This window comes from Bombyx mandarina, chromosome 12 (assembly GCF_030267445.1).
Source record: "Bombyx mandarina strain Sakado chromosome 12, ASM3026744v2".
Classification (NCBI taxonomy): Eukaryota; Metazoa; Arthropoda; class Insecta; order Lepidoptera; family Bombycidae; genus Bombyx; species Bombyx mandarina.
In genome coordinates this window covers 2393316-2416466 of record NC_143219.1, presented here as the reverse complement: position 1 = coordinate 2416466, position 23151 = coordinate 2393316, and the positions used below count along the sequence as shown (strand labels likewise).

At 38.5% G+C, this 23151-nt stretch overlaps 2 protein-coding genes across 3 annotated transcripts in view; one reads left to right on the top strand and one right to left on the bottom strand.

Annotated features, from left to right (window-relative positions):
* Nucleotides 1-7208, top strand: part of ds (dachsous cadherin-related 1) — a 339468-nt gene extending 332260 nt beyond the window's left edge. Inside the window, exons 13-16 of the mRNA XM_028174914.2 lie at nucleotides 69-1195; nucleotides 2001-2291; nucleotides 3085-3376; nucleotides 3853-7208. Of these exons, the coding sequence (XP_028030715.2) occupies nucleotides 69-1195; nucleotides 2001-2291; nucleotides 3085-3376; nucleotides 3853-6469 (4327 nt within the window). The 3' untranslated portion in view covers nucleotides 6470-7208. The remainder of the gene's footprint in view (nucleotides 1-68; nucleotides 1196-2000; nucleotides 2292-3084; nucleotides 3377-3852) is intronic.
* Eaat2 (Excitatory amino acid transporter 2) overlaps nucleotides 7206-23151 on the bottom strand; it is a 33232-nt gene continuing 17286 nt past the window's right edge. For both annotated transcript variants that reach the window (XM_089732071.1, XM_089732070.1), the window contains exons 4-10: nucleotides 22952-23089; nucleotides 19474-19682; nucleotides 17200-17371; nucleotides 16228-16422; nucleotides 14791-14925; nucleotides 13979-14084; nucleotides 7206-11969 (exon numbers count right to left, since the gene is read on the bottom strand). In XM_089732071.1, the coding sequence (XP_089588197.1) occupies nucleotides 11847-11969; nucleotides 13979-14084; nucleotides 14791-14925; nucleotides 16228-16422; nucleotides 17200-17371; nucleotides 19474-19682; nucleotides 22952-23089 (1078 nt within the window). In that variant the 3' untranslated portion in view covers nucleotides 7206-11846. The remainder of the gene's footprint in view (nucleotides 11970-13978; nucleotides 14085-14790; nucleotides 14926-16227; nucleotides 16423-17199; nucleotides 17372-19473; nucleotides 19683-22951; nucleotides 23090-23151) is intronic.

Sequence of the window (23151 nt, the reverse complement as noted above, 5' to 3'; positions counted from 1 at the left end):
CGAGTTCTTGACAAAATTTCTTCTGCTAATGATCGAACTGTTGAATTCAATTGTAATTTTCTTTTCAGAACCTTTGATCGGGAGAAAACTAATGTATACCACTTCGAAGCAGTAGCAACTGATCAGGGTCGATATATAACACGCTCCCAAAGGGTTTCAGTCGAAGTAACAATAACCGATGTCAACGATCACAAGCCTATATTTACCAAGTACCCCTTCAAGGAACAAGTGGCGTCCCTGACTCCACCGGGACAGAGCTTACTGCGCGTTTCTGCAACCGACAAAGACATCGGAATTAACGCGGAAATTCTATACGAGTTGATTGACAATTTTAATAATAAATTTCGTATCAATCCAACCACAGGCGTGCTAACGGCCACGCAAAGCCTAGCCAGTGAAAACGGGAAACTGGTTCACCTTAAAATTATGGCAAAAGACAAGGGAAATCCCCCACAGAGTTCAACAGGCCTAATAGAGTTGAGAGTTGGAGATTTTTCAGATAACACGCTTTCGTTGAACTTCCAAAACTCCACATACAACGTGACCGTTCCAGAGAATTTACCATACGGTAAAGAAGTTCTCCAAGTTACAGCAATAAGGAGTGACGGTCGACGCCAAAGAATCGTTTACGAAATAGGCAACGGAAACGATCAATACGCCTTTGTGATAGATTCGAACACCGGGGTGATAAGAGTGAACAACTCTGCGAAATTAGACTACGAATCACATCCAGGGCCTTCAAGGAAATTGGTTATCGTAGCTCGCACCGAGGGATCGCCCAGCCTGTACGGATATTGCGACGTCGTGGTCAATCTTAAAGACGAAAACGATCACGCGCCTAGATTCACGCAGCAACAATACATCGCGAATGTACTCGAAGGGAATGCTAAAGGCGAATTTGTTCTGCAATTATCCGCCAAAGATGCTGATCACGGGGCGAACGCGAGGATCCTTTACCACATCGTCGACGGAAACCACGATAACGCGTTCATCATCGAACCGGCCTTCTCTGGTTCGGTGAAGACGAACATCGTACTCGACAGGGAGATCCGCGAGTCGTACAAGCTGACAGTGATCGCTACAGACGAAGGCGATCCGCAGATGACGGGCACGGCCACGCTGCGGATCAATGTCGTGGACGTCAATGACAACCAGCCGACGTTTCCACCGCCCGACGTCATTACCGTCTCGGAAGGTGAGTCTTTTTAATACGCTTTTATTTGCTTCAGACGTATGTATTTTTGTAACGGAATCTTTGGACATGATTTTGACCCCCTTCAAAACGTCGAAATTTGGTATACTTATTAAGGACCGATGACAATTCAATATTAAAACAAAAATTGAAAAAAATGAAATTCAACTAAAAAATTAAAAATAAGTAATAATTTAAAAAAGCTAACATAATACGCTTTTATAGAAAATGCTACTAAAAAATAGAAAATAAATTTCAATAAATTTGAATTAAAAATAGTGTAAGAAAAAATGATTTTATTGTAAAGAAAAGCGTGGGGTGCTTTAATTTCATTTATTTGTCGTCTGTTTGTATTTCCCGTTTTCGGATTTCAATTGCCTCTGACCGGTCTATATAGGCTTTTGAAATAAATTGGTAGAACAAGAAACAATAATAAAAAAAAAAGTGTCTCACAAAGAAAGCGGAGGCATTTTACATAATTTGTATTCTTGAATTCGCGACCGGCCTCACGTTGCGACTTTTCGATTTCGACATTGAGATTAAACAAAAGGGACTCTTTTAGGATCAATATTTATTGGATGGTATTGCATTTTTTTTTTTTTTTGAGAGAAAGAGAGCATATTTTAGCGATGCCCTCCCCAAACGGTTCATTGGGTCTTTTGTTTTTGTTTTATAGCATTGTACGAAACGAAGCGATGCTTCGCTTTCGTTTTAACTTTTTTTTTTCTTTAGTTTGCGAGACGTTGAAAGCGGTGAGCGTGCAAGTGTATCGCGAAAGTTTAAATTTCCCTTTTTTTTTATTCTGCAGGAACGGAAATCGGAACGGTCTTGACATCGGTCACCGCTAATGATGTCGATACGTATCCCGCCCTAAAATACTCTATAATACAAGGAGACAACAAATTTTCAATCGATCGATACAGCGGGAAGGTTGTGCTGAATAGGGCTCTTGATTTCGAAGCTGACAACGTTTACGAACTCAACATCGCCGCTTCGGATAGCGAGCACGTCGCCAAAACCACCCTCACGATCAAAGTGAGCGACATCAATGACAATGCTCCCGTTTTCGACGATGTTTCATACAACAAAATCTTGCCGGGTACGTTTCATTTTTTCTAACTCTACTCTACTTTCTTTTTGCTCTCGAAATTAAGTTAAGCCACGAACAGTATATTGAAGCTTTTATTTTTTAAATAAATTGAATCAAACTAAAAGAAAAACCGGCCACATGCAACTTGGTTCTCGTGAATGAAGTGAACCTTCTTTTTCGATGTGTAGTACCGTGGTTTTCTTCATTTTTCATCCTTAAATCAAATTTCTCTTGTAATAGGGAATGCTGCGTTTATGAGATGCGACATCTTCAACATGTATCTATACTAATCTATACTAATATTATAAAGCTGAAGAGTTTATTTATTTGAACGCGCTAATCTCAGGAACTACTGGTCCGATTAGCGTTAAACGTTTAACGCAACCTTGTTGGAAGTCGCATTAGAAGTTTCACTTCAAAATAGATAAAATTACCAGACACCTACCTTCATTAATGATTTATAGGTATAATTCGAATCTTTAAAAACCCTTGCACCTTTTTTTTATTGCTTAGATGAGTGGACGAGCTTACAGCCCACCTGGTGTGAAGTGTTTACTGGAGCCCATAGACATCTACGACGTAAATGCGCCACCCACCTTGAGATATAAGTTCTAAGGTCTCAAGTATAGTTACGACGGCTGCCCCGCCCTTCAAACCGAAACGCATTACTGATTCACGGCAGAAATAGGCAGGGTGGTGGTACCTACCCGCGCGGACTCACAAGAGGTACTACCACCAGTAAGAACCACCAGCTGTCATTAAAAACAATTAATAAGGTGTACCGATGTGTGTTTTTTTTCAGAAGGCACAGGCGTCTTGGAAATCGGCTCCGTTAGCGCTAAAGACAGGGACAGCGGCGACAATAGCCGAGTGACATACTCGTTGCTTCGCTCGACGGAGGGGTACTACGTCGACGGGAACACGGGGGCCGTGTACGTGAACTACAGCGCCCTGCCTCGGAGCCAGAAGGATGTGGAGCTGGCGATCGTCGCGACGGACCACGGGCAACCGAACAGGAGCGCCGTGGCCGCGATGCGAATCAACGCGGGCGCTTCGTCCGAAATCAAACCTTACATCGGACAAGACACTTACAGGTCAGTGCCGCATCCATACTTTCTGTAGTCGCTGTAATTTAACAAGCATTTAAGGATCGTATCCTGCGGGCCGAATGGTCTAAATATGTCTAAATATGTTTTGATGACACATCTTATTAAGAGATATTTATGATTAGTGTCATGATCAATAGATTTCGACCGAAAAATGGTGTCCGAAATCTTCGCCCGTATGGGTAGCAATTAACGTACCGAATCCCCATCAAGTATTTATTTAATAAAAATAGTTGTCAATTGAGAGAATATAGGCATCGTATTCTTTGAATTGCATGACCAAATTTTTTTATACTCCATTGATTTGTAATATGCGTTCTATTCTCACATTCTACTTTTCAAACTAAAAATACAAAATATTTAAAAAAATTGAAGTCTCAGTCTTCATTCTGAAAGTTTAGAAAATCATTAGAGCTAAAGTTTTAAGCATTGAAAATAATGAATTATTTATTTCTCGATTGCAGAATAACAATTAACGAAGACACAGAGAAAGGCTCTTCATTACTCCGAATCGGTGGAATTAACGATGTGCTCAAGAAGTACAATTTGAACTTTCACATCATATCGGGAAACGAAAACGATTCTTTCGATGTAACTCAAGAAGGAGCACTGATCCTTCTCAAAAGACTAGATCGAGAAACTCAAGACTCATACGTGCTGGGATTGGCTGCAGTCGAACACGGCAAATTATTACGCAATCAAAACAAAACAGCCATCACTGTGTTTGTAACCGTCGCCGACGCTAACGACAATGCACCGACGTTCTCAAGCAACGATTTCGAATTGACCGTCAATGAAGGCGTCAAAATCGGATATACGCTTACGAAATTAGTCGCTACAGATGCAGACCAATCCGGAACTCTAAATGCTAATGTAGTTTACAATTTGACTTCGGGAGACGACGAAGGTCTGTTCTATATGCATCCCTCCACGGGAGTACTGAACGTTAATAAACCCCTTGACTACGACACAGGCAGTACGGAGTATAAACTGGTGATTATTGCGTGCGATCTAGGTGTCCCTGCTTTGTGCAGTGAGGCTTACATCAAAATCGGTCTGATCGACGAGAATGACAACACTCCCACGTTCCCCGTAAGCGAATACTTCGAGAGTATTTCTGAAAATGAAAGAACGGGTACGTCCGTGTTCATTGCCAGAGCGACCGATCTGGATAAAGGCAAATTCGGGAAACTCGACTATACGATAATACCGTCAACGTTGAATTTAAATAGAAAGGACGATTCGTGGAAGCTGTTCCAGATCGATTCGTCAACTGGACTGGTGAACAGTAACGCGGTATTCGACTACGAGATGCGAAATAAATACGAGTTCTCAATAAAAGCATCGGACTTGGGCGGGAAAAGTTCAACTGTGAAAGTGAGAATTGACGTAGAGAGTCGCGACGAATTTTATCCTCAATTTACGCAAAAAACCTACAAGTTTAGGATACCGAAATCAGGGTCGTTGCCCGCCGGGTATACGATCGGTCAAGCAACTGCAACAGATCGAGACAAAGGCATCGATGGTCGCATCGTGTACCAACTGTCGACATCGCATTCTTACTTTAAAATCAACAGGACTACAGGCGTTATTATACTGAAGAAGAAAATCGATTCTGTGCAAAATTTGTTTGGTTCAGATAAATCGATTAGTTTGGTAGTCACCGCGAGCTCTGGTCGACAAGGCTCCCTAACAAATAAAACCGCAGTCGAAATCGGATTGAACGACATGGCTTTGGCTGGTGAAATAGATCTAACAAACGACACAGCGGCCGCTACAAATGGAGGTCTTTCGGATTGGGCTTTAGGATTACTTATCGCTTTCATATTCATTATAATTATATTTGCAGCGGCGTTTCTGTTCTTGCACATGAAAAATAAAAGACACAAAAACGTCAACAAGCCCGGCTTCAATTCTGAAGGAGGGGTCACAACTAATAGTTATGTCGATCCAGGTGCTTTTGATACTATCCCCATTAGAAATACTGGTACGGTAAATTCTGCTGGTCAATTCGCTCCTCCAAAATACGATGAGATACCTCCGTATGGTCCACACACGGCAAGTTCTAATTCCGGGGCCGCTACTACATCAGAACTCTCAGGCTCTGATCAATCCGGCTCAAGCGGGCGTGGCTCAGCTGAGGACGGAGAAGACGGCGAGGACGAGGAAATAAGAATGATTAATGAAGGTCCCTTGCAACGAGAGTCCGGGATGCATAGATCAGGAGACGATGACAATCTCTCTGATGTTTCAGTACATAATACACAAGAATATTTAGCGAGACTCGGTATAGTTGACACGGGTGCCGGAGGCGGAGCTTCAACGTCATCAAGGCGATGCTCTGAAAATACAGGAACTAAAGATAATATGTTACATCACCCACCGATGGATTCTATGCATATGTTCGATGAAGATGGGGGTCACGAAAACGATATCACGAATCTCATTTACGCCAAACTTAATGAAGTTACCGGCAGCGAAAGAGCCAGTAGTGCTGATGAAGCCAGTGCTGCCGTAGACAGAGCTATGGCTTTAGGTGCATTTCCCAGCGCTCCAGGGGAGAACACAGCCGTACCAACCGCTGGTCCTTCTATGACCGGCAGTCTTAGTTCAATAGTACATTCTGAAGAGGAATTAACTGGCAGCTACAACTGGGACTACTTACTCGATTGGGGTCCGCAGTATCAGCCCTTGGCGCATGTCTTTTCGGAAATAGCGCGTCTAAAAGACGATGCCGTGTCACTTCAAAGTGGAAATAGTGCGGCGTCTAGTGCCAAAAGTAAAGGAACGTCCATATCTGGAGGTAAAAGTGTGCCACCCCCTCTTTTAACGACAGTAGCGCCAAGGAGTTGTCCTGCGCCGTCGCTGTCGTGTAGACAACCGCAGCTCCTACTGCCTAGATCGCCTATAAGTCATGATGTTCCTGGGGGATTTTCTGCTGCGGCTGCTATGTCTCCGTCCTTCTCGCCTTCATTATCTCCTCTAGCTACGAGATCCCCATCGATGTCTCCCCTTGTAGGTCCCGGCCTTCCGCCGGTGCCTGGTAGCAGAAAACCTCCCCACACAACTATGCGAATGTGAATATTATTTTTTAAGATGTCTGTACATATCCCGTAACATGTTTGCCAACTAGTATTTTTAGTAGTATTTATTTAGAAGCCGATCTGATCGGCTTAGATCCTCTCGATCGTTTTGTGCATCGTTACACACCTAAAGTATGCTCAAAATGGTGTCTTTTAAGCGCTTATTACCGATTTTTCCGGTAAATGTAAATATTAATGAATCGGGTTGTAATATTATCTTGTACATATTGTATACGTTTTAGTGCCTTGTATAATATCAAAATCAAAGACTGCCATGTTATTTTGTATAAATGTTACAAATGAATCAGCTTTACTGTAAGCTATAAGTATTTTTAAATTAAGCTTATGATAGTGTACAGTTATTTTTTTACAAAGATGTAGTGACACCATTATAATTTACGTATCTCTGTAGCTGCATGACATATCTGTGCCTTTGAAATGTGTATTGTCCTGTGATTTTCGTCTAAATATGAAAATATCGAAGACTGTTTTGTGGTATCAGTTAAATCATTATACAAATTTAATTCATTAATTAACATAATCATCTGTACGATATAATATATCAAATTTAAAAGTGTATCAGTGTCGTGTGATTATTCAAAGATGTATTTCTGATGCCACACATCCAACAGTATGAAGACTAAGTGTAAATAAAATAAGCAATGTTAATATTAGATTTAAAGTTCCAAACGAATGTCGACGAAGGAAGTTTGAATAAAATGAAAATGCGAATCTAATATTGAGCAGTTTTATTATTATCAATTTTGAACCTCTAATAACAATATTGCCAGCGTGCATTATTACCGAATACCCTTATATTAGTTTATATTATACCGTGGAATTTAAAGTACACAGTAATAGTATTAAAGATGATTTTATATTGCAGATAGTAAAGTTCTGAAGATAATTGACTACTTTTTTTTTTTCTTATTGCTTATATGGGTGGACGAGCTCACAACCTACCTGGTGTTAAGTGGTTACCGGAGCCCATAGACATCTACAACGTAAATGCGCCACCCACCTTGAGATATAAGTTCTAAGGTCTCAGTATAGTTACAACGAAACCGAAACGCATAACTGCTTCACGGCAGAAATAGGTAGGGTTGTGGTACCTACCCGTGCGGACTCACAAGAGATCCTACCACCAGTAATTACGCAAATTATAATTTTGCGGGTTTGTTTTTTATTACACGATGTTATTCCTTCACCGTGGAAGTCAATCGTGAACATTTGTTGAGTACGTATTTCATTAGAAAAATTGGTACCCGCCTGAGATTCGAACACCGGTGCGTCGCTCAACACGAATGCACCGGCGATCCTTTAGGCCACGACGACGACATAATCAATATAAACACTAATATTGTAATATTCGGGGTAATCTTAGCCAATGTGTTGTCCAGTACGAGGTCTCCACTCATATTTATTTACTCACAGGCGAAATCGCCCAAGTATATTTAAATTTATACATATAAATAAAATCGGAGTGTCTGTTTGTAATATTGAAATAACCGTTTTTTACTACATGCATATGAATATATATAATATATACGGTACATATATACACCAAATTAACACTTTTTACAATTTTTGCCTGTCTGTTTGTTTGTCCCGGCTAATCTCTGAAATGGCTGGACAGATTTTGACAGGACTTTTATTGGCAGGTAGCTGATGTAATAAGGAGTAACTTAGGCGACTTTATTTAGACTAGCTTCACCCTGCGGCGTCACCCGCGGCACGACAATGACCGCGGGTAACATCGCGGGACTCCGCTATCAATAATAAAATTTAATGTTTCCGAAGCGAAGCGAGGGCGGGTCGCTAGTGCATTATAAATTAATGCAACATTAATAGCATATGATAAACTCATGTAAGTACCTATTCTCGTGTTTATTCAGAAGCTTTCAAACATTAATCTTTAGTACTTTATTTCGATTATGCTCAAATATTAAGACACACGATATAATATTGAATTTCAGTAAACAGGTTTCCAAAAGAAACATCTCATCACAGTTCTCGGTTTAAGAACCTGAACACACCAATATGTAATTCAAAATCACATTTTACGGTAAAATTTCAAAAAATCCTTTCATTATTTTGTAAATCTTTAGTTCTTTGGTATCTATTATAGATTAAATTAGCTTCTCTACAACTAGCGTATTATAATAAATATATTGTAATAGTAGATACAAAAATTTAGCCTCCTTAATTATAATACAGTACCGACTCACTGATATCTAATGATGATATATTATTAAATTCTTATACCTTAGTATTTATATACTTTGAATATGACAGATACAACCTAATATTGATTTTGAAGTTAATTTTAAGTAACTCAGTATTGAGTATGCCTATGATATACAACAAAATTTTGGAAACAACTTTTAAAATCTTCATAGAGATTTTTAAATCAAAGTTTCGTTTTAAGCAATGAATAATTATCTAAATGCAATATAATTGAAATTTAACTTAAATAAGTACAAAACTGTACATGGTACCCTATTGAATAAAACGTTTAATTGACCGATTCATTATTTGATATATAAATAGACTACGCGCCGTACCGTTCGCCAGCATTTCGTTCGTATTTTTGAATTTTTTAAATACACTGTCGGGATTGGGGGCTTGGATAGGGCGGGCCTGGGAGGGGTGCCTCGGAGCATTAGTGTCTGCGGGACCGACGCGGGTGGGGGGTCCCTCGTCTTGACGTCTTGACGTCAAGCTGCTCAAGCTTGAGTATCCAGCCGTACGGAAGAAACGCCCCACAGAGAGACCCTCCGAGGACAAAGCGAGCAGCGACAAGGAACTCCCCGCCCGCGTCGGTCCCGTAGACGCTAATGCTCCCAGGCATCCCTCCCCAGGCCCGCCCTATCCAAGCTCCCCAATCCCGACAAAGTGTCTTTAAAAAAAACGAATGAAACGCTGGCGAGCGTTACGACGCATAGGTACGAGAATTCGTGGCCATCACCGCTTCACCTCGCGCCCAAGAAAGACAGTGGCACTGAACGCGCGTACAATCTCGGACAACTATCCAATCCGTCACATTCAAGCCTTCTCGCAGCAACTAGCAGGAACCAAAGGCTACTCAAAAATTGACTTAGTTAAAGCTTACCATCAGATACCGAGTCACCAGCCAGATGAGACCTCCCACCTCCAATACCTTCGGCAGCTGTTCCAGTGCTTAGCAGAATATGGCATGCTCATTAACACTAACAAGTGTGAATTTGGTAACGCATGTATCACCTTCCTGGGCCATGAGGCCGCTACCAGAAAAAGTGCAGGCAATCATAAACTACCCACCACCGTCAACAGTAAAAGAACTTCGCCAATTTTTAGGAATATACAATTTTTATCGTCGATTTGTACCTAATGTGGCCAAATTTCAAAGTCCATTACACGACATACTAGCTGGACCTAAAACGAAGGGAACACAGAGTATTACAATAACTCCTGAACAACAGGAAGCTTTCAATAGATGTAAGACAAGTCTTTCCGAAGCAGTGATGCTTGCACATCCAGGACCTGCCGCACAGTTGGCCATGTTCACAGACGCGTCCGGTACGTCCATGGGGGCCGCACTTCACCAAAAGTGTAAAGACAATTGGAAGCCACTGGGACTTTTCACGACGCCTCTCTTCTGCAGACAGTAACTATAGCCCATATGATCGTGAGCTGCTAGCTATATACAACGCAATACGCCATTTTCACCATATGGTAGAAGCAAGACCATCCACAGTTTTTACGGATCATAAGCCCCCGTAATTTGCTTTCTCTTATAATCGTGAAAAATGCTCTCCAATGCAATGTCGGTATCTGGACTTCATCTCCCAATTTACAACGAATATCCAGTATGTCCAAGGAAGCCAAAATGTTGTAACCGACGCGCTCTCCCGCATAGAGGAAATTAGTCGCATTATAGACTACACCGCACTCGCAGCATCACAAGACTCGGATCTAGGATTAAAACAGCTGCTACAGAAAGGTTCAGCACTAGATCTGAAGAAAATTAAAATACCAGACTCCGACAAGGAAATTTACTGCGACATATGCTATGCGAGCGCTATGACATGTCCTTCTTCAAACGAGGCTTGTGGAGAATATTGAACGGTTGGCAGCGACTTGGCCCCTGGCATTGCTGACGTCCATGAGCGACGGTAACCACTCGCCATCAGGTGGGCCGTATGATCGTCTGCCTATACGGCGATAAAAAAAATAAAAAAAAAATACACGCCAAATCCACGACCAAATATGACAGTAGCTTTCAGGAAACCTATTTTTGACGCGCACCAGGTGTAAAACCACTGCAAGAATGGTTACGAATAGATTTAACTGGCCTGGAGCACAGAAAAAACGCAGACAGTGGGTCAGTGAATGCACAGATTGTCAGAAAAACAAAGTCCACCGCCATACCCAATCACCCACTTATACTTTTCCTGTTTCTTCCCAACACTTTTCTCATGTCCATATGGACAACGTGGGACCATTACGGCCGCCACGTCTCAATATCACGCGATCTTTTTTTTGTGAAAAGACTAATTCGAACTATAAAGAACTTGTGAACTTCATGTATAAATGTATGCTATATAATCTATTCACTTCATTTTAATCAAATTATAAAAAATTAAAACACAAAATGATCTAAATTAGTTCTAGACTAAACCGTAAACAATAATTATTTACACAACATTACCGAACCCATATTTGAAAAATGTAAAATATTGGTATGTAATTCGAAAACTTACCGTCATAGATATATTCATAAATCATTAAAATAATTGTTAAGAATCAGTTACTACTTACTCTAGTAATTGCTTGCATCATGTATCCGATGCAAGCCAGTAAACAATAAGAACAAGAATCTACGCGGTTAACTGCTCACGGAGCGAAAAGATTGCGAAGATCTTTTATTAAAGGAGTAAAATGAGAGGATTTAGTAAAAGAGATGCTTCGTGATTTATTGCTATTTATAAATACGTTAACGGAGAAGTGATAGAAGATCTTCTAGAGTTAGACGAGCATGTAATTTGAAAAGACAACGATGCAAAATCTTCATAGGTCACAAAGAAGTTCAGCATTGTTTAATTATCTTGGATTTATTTTAATTAATCCTTATAGTACATACATATTTTATTTAAAAAAAAATACGTCCTGTATATAATTATATACCTGTTACATATCAGTCCATCAATTACAATTTAATAATTTGATCTCTTAACGTTTTATCCATAAATAAAAAATATAAACATCTACATAGATGACATCATCGTATTGTGATGAAAGCTTTGAGAGACTTGCATGAAGCCTTTCTCTTACTAAATCTTCTTTTTAATACTTTTTATCATTTATAAGAGTCTCAGAGACTCTTTTGGTAAGAACTAAATCCTTTCGACGTTGTTGTGATTGTGCATGTCAATGACGATGTCGTCTGATACGATCGACTGCTTCCCTGGTGTGGTTAAGGCTTCTTCTGTGCTTGGAGTGATGCCGGTCGTAGCTTCCTAGAATTTGCAATTCTGTTATTGGTAAAACGTTCATTACCAGCGATTACTGAGTTCTACTTGAAACTTATTGGTAATAGAGACTTATTTTTTTATGTTTATTAATGTTTCATTTTTTTTATGTTTCATTTTTTATGTTTAAAGCCAGAGTCCCATAATACAAAACCAATAAATAGTGACACATCTAATGGACCTTCTGGGATTAGAATTAATATTAGATCTATTTTGTTTATTAGACTTGTCAAAGTATTTGTTCAAGATTAACTCCGAAATCAGCAATTCGATTTTAGCGTTTTCTGTTTTAAAATGTGTCCTTTAATCCAATTTATGAGATAGGATAGCTTTTATCTCAATTTATAATCACAATAGTTTTTCATTGCAAATTATTTGATTTATATATCACTACATAGTATAAAACAAAGTCGCTTTCTCTGTCCCTATATCTGTCTGTCCCTATGCTTAAATCTTTAAAACTACGCAACGGATTTTGATGCGGTTTTAAATAGATAGAGTGATTAAAGAGGAAGGTTTATTTGTAAATAACATCCATTAAATAGTAGAGAAATCAGTAATAAATTACAGTTTCCGAAGCGAATCGAGGGCGGGTCGCTAGTAACTTAAATAACCAACAGTTATTACTACTATCTATGAGCTCCACAGGTTTCTAGCAGATGGCGTTGTGGATTAGCTTATTGACTCAAAGCTTTAGTACCAGGGTTGGTTAATTATTTAATAGCGGGCGCTGTATTCAAATTTTACACATCTCATTCGGCACAATTTATAAGCATAATATACGTAAGATTAGTAAGAACGGAACATATGAAAGAGTCTGGAACGGAGCATTAAGAAGTGAATGAAAGAAAACGATAAGAAAGGGAAAAGAGATTGACAGGACTTTTTGGCGGAAACGCGAGGAGTGAAGTTGTGTGATTTGTTTATTTTTGTCTATTTAGTGTTTCTTTAGGTTTAAATGTATAGTAATAACAGTGGTTTTTTAACTGCTTAGCATCTGTGAAAGTGCACAAATTTGCGAAAATGAAATAAAGCATCTGAACGTAAGTCCTCGGGATTCTCCCAAAACTTCACTGAAAAAGTCTTAGTAAATAACCTATATTTTATTGAGATTATATATCATCTCATATCATCTTATCTCATTTCATTTGACTTCATGCCAATTGATTAAGTTTCCATCGTTTTTTATTATTCATAAACTATAAAATATAATTAAAACAGCGAATTATAAAAACCTTAATACTTGACGCTGGCTAATGCACAAACCGTGCCGAAACCAAAAAATAAAGAAGAAAAAGAAGAGATTGACAGACAGAATTACAGAGATAAGGAAGATGGCGAAGACGGTTAATGCGTAAAAAAGGTGTTAGATATTTTTTATTTTATAATACCAGAAGATTTCGGAACAGTAGAATATTTTTTTGTATGCAGACGAGCATACTGCCCGCCAGATCGTAAGTGGTCACCGTCGCTCATAGACGTCAGCAATCCAGGGGCGGAGTCAAGCCGCTGCCTATCATGTTTTTGGGACACGATCCCAATTCTACATAATATATAGGTAAGATAAAAAGGAAGTTTTTTTTTTCCTACCTATGCCGATAGCTTTGAGAGGCTATTTCAGCTTCGCCCTAACGTTTGTAGATGAGCTCGCGGGGCTCAAACCGGAGTGTTGCTAACACTGACCCTAGCAAGAGCAGTGCTTCGCAGAATCTACCTCCGGATCGGAAACGCGACCCACTGAGAAGATTCGGCGAGAAACTCAGTGGGCGTGAAGTTATAACGTGCACATCCCTATTTGTTCTACTCGTGGGTCTAGGAGGGGCGTGCATGCGGGCGGAGCGGCAGAGACGTCGCCGGGCAACCAACCACGAAGTTTTTCCAAAAAGCTGTCAGTCGATATAGCAGCACCAATGAAATATATTTTACATCGTTATACTTATACACCTTAAACTGGGATTGTTTTAATAATTCGTTATAAAGTTATATAGAATACTAACAATGGAAGCCGCATCGCACGCCATCAGCTCGTTCTTAGACAGATGTTCCACGACGGCGGCCGCGTAGCAGTCGCCAAGCATGTTGTTCGTTGTACGAATCCTATCACTGGAATTCAATCAATCTATACTAATATATACTTTATTTCTATACTATATTTTTTACTGGTGGTAGGACCTCTTCTGAGTCCGCACGGGTAGGTACCACCACCCTGCCTATTTCTGCCGTGAAGCGGTAATGCGTTTCGGTTTGAAGGGTGGGGCAGCCGTTGTAACTATACTGAGACCTTAGAACTTATATCTCAAGGTGGGTGGCGCATTTGCGTTGTGGATGTCTATGGGCTCCAGTAACCACTTAACACCAGGTGGGCTGTGAGCTCGTCCATCCATCTAAGCAATAAAAATATATATATATATATAAATATAAATCTACAGTGGTTTTCTGTGTACAGTGGCTACACACAATGTAACATAATAATTATTATTAGCATTTTATTTGGGTACATATTAGTAGCAACAATTAGATATTTTTAATTGAACTACAATTAAGTTTACTTTATTCAGACATCTCAAGTAGTTTTTTTTTGTTATGATATTTTTTCCAAATTTCAAACTTTAAATGGCTCTCCTATAAGTGTGCCAAAATGTAGCTTAAACCGAATAGCCTTTCACCTCTCGCTAATATATTTATCACACAAATCATTTAAAAATTCTATTAGCATCCCGAATTACTGAGATAAATGCGTATTTATACTTTCGTAAGTCTAATTGTAAAACAGAACGTGATATCACTTATTGGAATATCCGATACTCACACGAGCCAGTCGACGGCGAACAGCAGAGACACGTCCTGCGCAGGCGCGTCCACTGAGGACAGCACCACCAGCAGCAACACCAGCGCCGCCGACGGTACCGATGCCGACGACAGAGACGCGGCCGTCGACGTCAAACTGGAAGACAATGGCGCCTTGTATCGATATATCGACGCTCGTACACACGGTTTTTGGAACGAAGTTCCTTATGGGACGATGCGGAGGGTTACCCTAACCGGGAAAAAACGTCCGTAACGTAAGATTTTTATTAGTTTTTTATCATTCATTGACCACGATCTCAGAGCGTTCATTTGCGCAATACACTAACTCTTATGCAAACAACCGTGAATGAAGTGTACCACAATAAGTTCGCACGTTGCCGAATGACCGTGGGTTGTTGCGAAACCTCCAGTTTTATTTTCTTTATACCTCGAATAGAACTTCAAATTAATATTTTCATAATGAGGAACTTCGTTCCTATCCAGTCTCCCACGACGCCACAGTTAATTTTTTTTGGGCTCAAACCTGACAATGTTGCTAACACTGGCCCTAGCAAGAGCCGTGCTTTGTGGAATCTACCACCGGATCGGAAACGCGACCCACTGAGAAGATCCGGTGAGAAACTCAGTGGGCTGTGTCTGAGAGTTAATTTACTCATCGAGCCCTTCGTCGTAAGCGGCAGGTTCGAGGAGAACGATGACCAGTGCTTGAGATACCGAAAAGCACCGTGAGTGGATCGGGAGGATCCGAAATGACGTGTGATACGGTCTAATGATTAAACAGAACTATTGATCCTATGCAAAAAAAATCTTACCTATTAGCTGGTAGCTTAAGAGGCTATTCCAACTACGCGCGGACGAGTAGGTGAGCTCACGGGCTCAACCTGAGAAAATTGTTAACACTGGCCCTAACAAGAGCAGTGCTTCGCAGAATCTACCACCGAATCGGAATCGCGACTGAGAAGATCCGCCGAGAAACTCAGTGAGCTGTGTCTATGGAATCTACGTAAATACGACATTTGATAGATGCCTGAATCTCACTAAAAATATTTTATTTTACTGTATACAAGTTCCGAACTGCAACATTCAGGCCGTCGGTCTATCGAGCAATTAATTACAACCTCTTGGCGGAAATTCTTCCTTTTAACTGTACCTCTCAGAAATTTATCAAACAAATCGAAATTGTGGTTAAGGATTTCAATAGTTTAAGCTTTCGTTATATAGTATTTATTTAATAAACACAATCCCATTTTTGAGGGTGGATATCAAAGGATATTAGCGCTTTTTAAATAGCCTTTGAAAATAACAAGTCCACTTGGTTTTAAAATCGCTTCTATGAAATATTTTTTGTTTGTTTGTTTGTTTTTTTTTTTTTTCAAGTCTCCAATTTACTCCCTGGAATTTAATGGCACAGACTAGATATAATGTTTTTTATACTCACAATATAGTTGCCAATTGAGCAAAACCCAAAGTCATATTGTTCATCTGGCATATGAAGACCGCGGCTATCGCTATGAAGAGCGCGGTGCCGTCCATGTTGATGTTACAGCCAATGGGGAGAACGAACCTAGTGATGCGGACATCGATCCTGAGTGGACCTTCCATCGCCTTGAAGGTGACGGGCAACGCCGCTGCACTGATTATAGAAAAAGAAATATTCAATCTTTCTTAATGTTGCAAGTGATTAGTATTTGGATGAATTAATTCCGTTCTTTAAAATACGAGTATTACATTTTTTCTGTTTCGAGATCTAAAAATTTCTGTTCTTTTTTAAATAGTTGTTTTTCTGTAAATAGTGCTTAAATAAATTAAAAGTCTCAGTTGGTGCGTTATATATAAACTTTGGTTTTTGCCATTTGCCATTTCCAAGTCGTCGTGGCCTAAAAGATAAGACGTCCGGTGCATTCGTGTCGTGCGATGCACCGGTGTTCGAATCCCGCAGGCGGGTACCAATTTTTCTAAAGAAATACGTACTCCACAAATGTTCACGATTGACTTCCACGGTGAAGGAATAGCATCGTGTAATAAAAATCAAACCCGCAAAATTATAATTTGCGTAATTACTGGTGATAGGACCTCTTGTGAGCCTGCGCGGGTGGGTACCACCACCCTGCCTATTTCTGCCGTGAAGCAGTAATGTATTTCGGTTTGAAGGGTGGGGCAGCCGTTGTAACTATACTTGAAACCTTAGAACTTATATCTCAAGGTGGGTGACGCATTTACGTTGTAGGTGATGTCTATGGGCTCCAGTAACCACTTAACACAAGGTGTGCTGTGAGCTCGTCCACCCATCAATACAATAAAAAAAAAAGATTCTTAATCAAAAATCCCTAATTTTGAAAAAAAAGTTAAGATTGATAGGACAAAACCATGAATGTATGACTACAATTAAATAAAGACAGAATCCACTTACGTCGACGCCGTAGCTGAGGCAGTTAGCATAGCGTGCGACAGTCCCCAGTAGAACTTATAAGGATTCTTTTTCACGACTATGAAATATATCAGTTGCATCACTATGAGCTGATAAAGGAACACTCCCACGGCCACTGTCGCTATGAACCATGCCAACTGGGACATCACGTGTGCTGGAAGTTTAAACAAATTAGGGTTATTATCATCAGTAGTACATAGATCTTAGATTGATTTTACAGCTGCAAAAGAAATCCAACTGAATACTCATATGTCATTATTAGCAGAAAAATTACCATCAGAAATAAACTATCTAAAATCTATTCAAGGATTACTATTAGCAGCCCATTTATTCCAATAATGTGATGACTAAAAGGATTATCTCAATTGATTTCATCAAACCCATTGTACTGCAATTACAAATTTATGATCATGAAATTAATGTTCTATACATGTATTTTTTTTATTAATTCCCAACAAAATAATGATCAAGACATGGTAGCAAAACATGATCGAGTATATTGGATTCAATAAGCATATGAGTGCACATTCATATCAATTACTAATAATGATGAACAATCAAAGGGTACATTTGATCCCATTTCACGGTTCAATTGATGAAATATTTCACTCTGTAAAGTTGATTACACAATGCATGTAAGTGTATACAAACAAATTTGTAATAAATTTTGGTATCCATTTATTAAAACTAGTGGTCCCGCAGTAGTAGAAATTCGACTATAATTAATTGGAATTGTAAGTTTGTACCCTATTATAATTGTATTTTATACTTCTATAATCACAAATTTCGCCAAGACTACACTATAAAAAAATATTAACAAAGACAAACAATATTTAATCTATTCTCAATTTGACAACAGACGTCAAGAACAAAAGTTTGACAATAAATAGTGTGCATCAACGTGTGTGCGTCAAATACATGGTATGTAGTGTGTGTAATGCTTTCTTTATTGATTCAATGTATCTTTTATGCATTATTTAAAAAAAATATTAGCATTGTGCACTTCTTCTCTATAAGTGTGGAAAATTTCATATTCCTCCATCCGCGCGATTTTCGTAAAAAGGGATACAAAGTTTTTGCTTCACGTATTAATATATAGATGATTAAATATGTCATAGTTGTGGTTTGAATTGGATGTTTCAAATTATCTCTTGGGGAATTTTGTGAAGAAATCGTAATTAATATTCGCATCCTAGTACGACAATTATGTATATATCTTTACTATTTTATTGCTATAGGTCACCAAGTTCACGTGTGACCTGGTATTGTTTATTGGAATCCATATATATCATTAAGTGGATGTCGCTGCCACTTCCAAACAGGAGATCAAGATGTTCCGCCCTTTAAATTGGAGTACTTAACGCGTTAAAAATGTATAGAATGGTGATATCGTGCGGGGTCATAACACTCTTTAATAAAACGTATGTATTTTCCTTTTATTTCGCGATTTTAATTTACTATTATAACAGGAGGGTATTCCTTCAACGTTACAGTTGTTTGGTTACGTGAAAGTTGTGAATTTAGACAAAAAAAAATGGCGGTTCCCCGCGCGATGTGTACACACACATAGTCATAACACTATATGAGAGTTCATCGTACGTTTTATCCTTTAGGTCATGGCCACTTGAGAGATATGTTTAAATTCTTCAAAACAATAATATATCTTTATAAGTTTACCTATTACAAAAAAAAAGTTTTTTCCCTCGTGTTCAAACAAACAAAGACACAAAAAATAAAATGAGTTTTTGACCAGATACCCGTTAAAACCATACTGTTATCCTACTTCTTCAATTTTGTAAAAATCTTCAAATTGGCGAATCAATGTTACATTTGAGTCGACTAGTATCAAAGCCGGCAATGTGACTTTTGGACAATTATTGGTAAATCAGAAAAACGAATTATTGACTTTGTATTCCATTGGCAGTCACAAAACTCTTCTGAACGACATCTTAGATAAATAACAGGTTAAGTATTAACCTTTATTTAATGCAGGTTTTGAACCGTATTCTTTGAAGGAGACGATTATATTCAAATCAATCTGTATTGACATATCAATAACATTTTTTTGTCCAAATGCACGGATTGCCACCTTTGATAATAGACGACTCATTTATACATTCATATGCATGCAGAAGCTACATTACAAAACTGCACAAATTAAATCAGTATTTTATCAAATAAATAATCATAAGCCTCAACATTCTTAATCTAGACATCTCATCTCATCTGATAACTGAAAAGAGCCAATCTTCTTACCCACATCTGCTACACCCAATATCTTCCCAGCTATAATACTGCTGACACCAAACGGGGTGAACCACATCACTCCAGCTACCATTTTCATGATCACTTCAAATATCGCTTGAAAGAAATCGATGACTACTTGGCCTTTTGCGCCCAAAGATCCGAGAAGACTTCCGAAAACCAGGCAGAAGAATACCAGACCTAAAGTATTTGTGCCAGATCTGTAATAGAGCGTAATTTAATTACAATTACGTGCGTCAAATCAATTTATAAATCACATTTACTATTATGATTCGAAATTTGAAACAGAAACGTAGTTGCCAAATTTGAAATTAATTAAATCAGTCTTGAATAAAAAGATACCAATCATTAATAAAAAAGAAATACATTTACTTTTTTATATATTTGAACGTTTTCCCCCTTTCAAAATATATCTATTGTAGAATTAGCGTAGAGAGAGCATGCATAGGATAAGGTCTTTATTTTTTTATTACACTCCATTCCATTTAACGACGGGCTTACAAAGGATATTCGATTAGATAATGTACTGTAAATGTAATAACGTAATGGAATCCTTTTTATCAATGTGTATGTTTTAGCCGCAAATACAGGAATTGGGTCGCATTTTTTTCAATCCGGGAATAGTGAAGGCGCGAAATTGTTTTTACTGAATAAAAGTTCCGAATAATCCGTTTGGATCATCAGCGTATCTAGCAAAACCTTTGCTGTTTCTTTTAAATTTACTCTTGAAACAAAAAAAAACCATATTCTTTATGAAGGCACGATTTTCGTGAAGAGTACGTCATATGTTACTCTGACACCACCACCACCCTGCCTATTTCTACCGTGAAGCAATAATGCCTTTCGGTTTGAAGGGCGGAGCAGCCGTTATACTGTAAAAACGGATACCTTAGAACTCTAAAAAATAATAAACAAATATTAAAAAAAAGAAAAAACATGCCCGCTGAGTTTCTTGCCAGTTCTTCTCAGGACGGAGGCTAGTTTTTTTTAATTGGCGGTAGTTCTCTTTGACGTTCAACAAGCATGTACTTTCATTTATGTTGAATTTTTTTTTATTTATTTGATTTGATTTGATTTCTCAAGGTAGGTGGCGGGATTTGCGTTGTAGATGTCTATGAGCTCCGGTAGCCACTTAACCCCAGGCTGGCCGTGAGCTCGTCCACCCATCTAAGCAATAAAAAAATGTCAAATAGCTATTTTAATATTGACGTAAAGGAAACACCTCATGTAGAGCTATCTGTATATGACACAACAAGGTACCTAATCATATTAGAGAATCTTATTTGCGTACACTAACCTATCTATGCTAACGGGATTAGATTGAAATAGCTCCTTTGTTATGAAATGTAATCGTTGAAAGGGAACTACTGAATATGACATTGAGTAAGTTTGCATAAAAATCAAAACATATTTTAAAAATCGGGAATAAAATCGACAATGGTATGAAATACCATGCTCAATTGATGTTAATAATCGATCTAGGTTTATGAACTAATGTTCAAATAATGACCAATTAATGTTACCAATTGCTTTAATTCTAAAGCAAAATAAAAGATTTTATGAAATAGAAATTACATTATAATACGCATGTAATATAACAATACTAATGATTATTACAGCTTAACTAAAATACCATACAGTACTGTCATTTGAATTTAAATCGACAGGATTCATTGAAACACCTTTTGTTTGATAGCCTATCAATAAATAAACCTAATATATATTTTTAAACAAAACAATGAAATCTATGGTCTGCCTCTAATTAAATCATATTTTAAAATATCTATTAATCTGGGCGTACATCGTCATTTATAATTTATTAATAGTCCAAGGGAAATTAATAGTCCTTGATATAAACTATAAAGTAACATTGATGACATTTGCCCTTGAAAGCACTGAGTGCTATTCCACACGCAAATACTGCCCTTTACTTGTTCCTAACGAGAACTTATAAGTTTAAGTACTTTGATTATTAATAAGTTTCACCTGTCTGTCATTCAGTGACAAGAGTAAGTTCAGCTTTGCACAATATGTATAATAAGACTGCTTAAAACATTACTTTTAAAAATCGATTAAGGGCGTTAAATGTTTATTTTTATTTTTATAATGATATGGAATACTCCAGAATGAATTAACAATAAAATTCTTAGTGTCGTTTTCTGTAATATAATTAAGAAAACAACATTTAAAGCCTTTAATCTCTTTTTAATTTACTATTTTAATCAGTCTTATTATGCAAAAATGAACTACTCTCTTCACTAAATGACAGACAGGTTAGTGATTCTGTCTAAGAAAAATCTTTATTTAAACTAAGAGTTTTAAAGGTTTTCTTTACAAGCATTATAAGTATTAGCATTAACGGAAGATAGAATTGTCTTTTTTTATTTTTATTTATTTATTGCATAGTTGGGTGGACGAGCTCGTCTACCTGGTATTAAGTGGTACTGGAGCCCGTAGATATCTATAACGTTAATACCGCCATTCACCTTGAGATATGAGTTCTAAGGTCTCAAGATAGTTACAACGGCAAACCGAAACGCTTTAGTACTGCTTAACGCAGAAATAGGCTGGCTGGTGGTACCTACCCGTGCGGACTCATAAGACGTTCTACCACCAGTAGAAGTTGTCTGATAATAAATGAATTTCAAGAGCGTGTTGTTATATCACGACGTGAATGCAGCCATTCAATTTACGACTTAGGACTTGGGGGGTTACAGTTTTAATTGTATTGGCCAGCGCTCGGTAACGCAGTCCAGTTTCAGCAAGCCATCTTTATTATAATGTGTACCTATTGATTTGATAATAGTATTTTTTTGTGTGTGCACTTGCAGTGAGCTCGTAGCCTATAAGACACCTCAATACGGCTTTTTTTGTGCAGATCACCTTTATTAAAACTATGTCTAATCTTTATGCTATCTTTTTTTTTATTTCTACCTAAGCTGATAGTCTTGAGAGACCATTTCAGCGTAACAATATCTAGTAGGTGAACTCACGGGGCTCAAACCTGACGTCGTTTCTAACACTAACCCTAGCAAGAGCAGTGCTTAACAGGATCTACCACGGGCTCGGAAACGCGACCCACTGAGAAGATACGACGAGAAACTCAGTGTGTCTGTGAAAACGACGGGTTCGACGAGAATGAGCTTATTTATTTTTTTATTGCTCTTGTAGGCAGACGAGCATACGGCCCACCTGATGGTGAGTGGTTACCGTCGCCCATGGACTTCAGCAATGCCAGGGGCAAAGCCAAGCCGCTGCCTACCGATTAATACTCTCTACAAGCCTCGTTTTAAGAAGGACATGTCATAGCGCTCGGGAAACACCGTGGAGGGGAGCTCATTCCATAGCCGGATGGTACGTGGCAAAAAAGACTGTTAACTTATTCTACATTTCTTACGCCAAAAAGATATTTAAAGTACATCGGAATAAAATATGAAATGCTTGTGTTGTCGCTTGTAACCAAACTCACCTGTAAGACACGACTCGTACCAAAGTCGGCACAGTGCCATTCTCGGTTGAATTCTTGGCAAGCAACGTGGTCTCCTCGACGTACACCGTGTGCGCTTGCTGGAAAGCCGCCTGCACTATGTTATCGGGGAATATGTTTCTATAAAATCAATTTAATTCATTCTTAATATGTAGTTTCTGGGTTTGGTACATTTTTTTTCT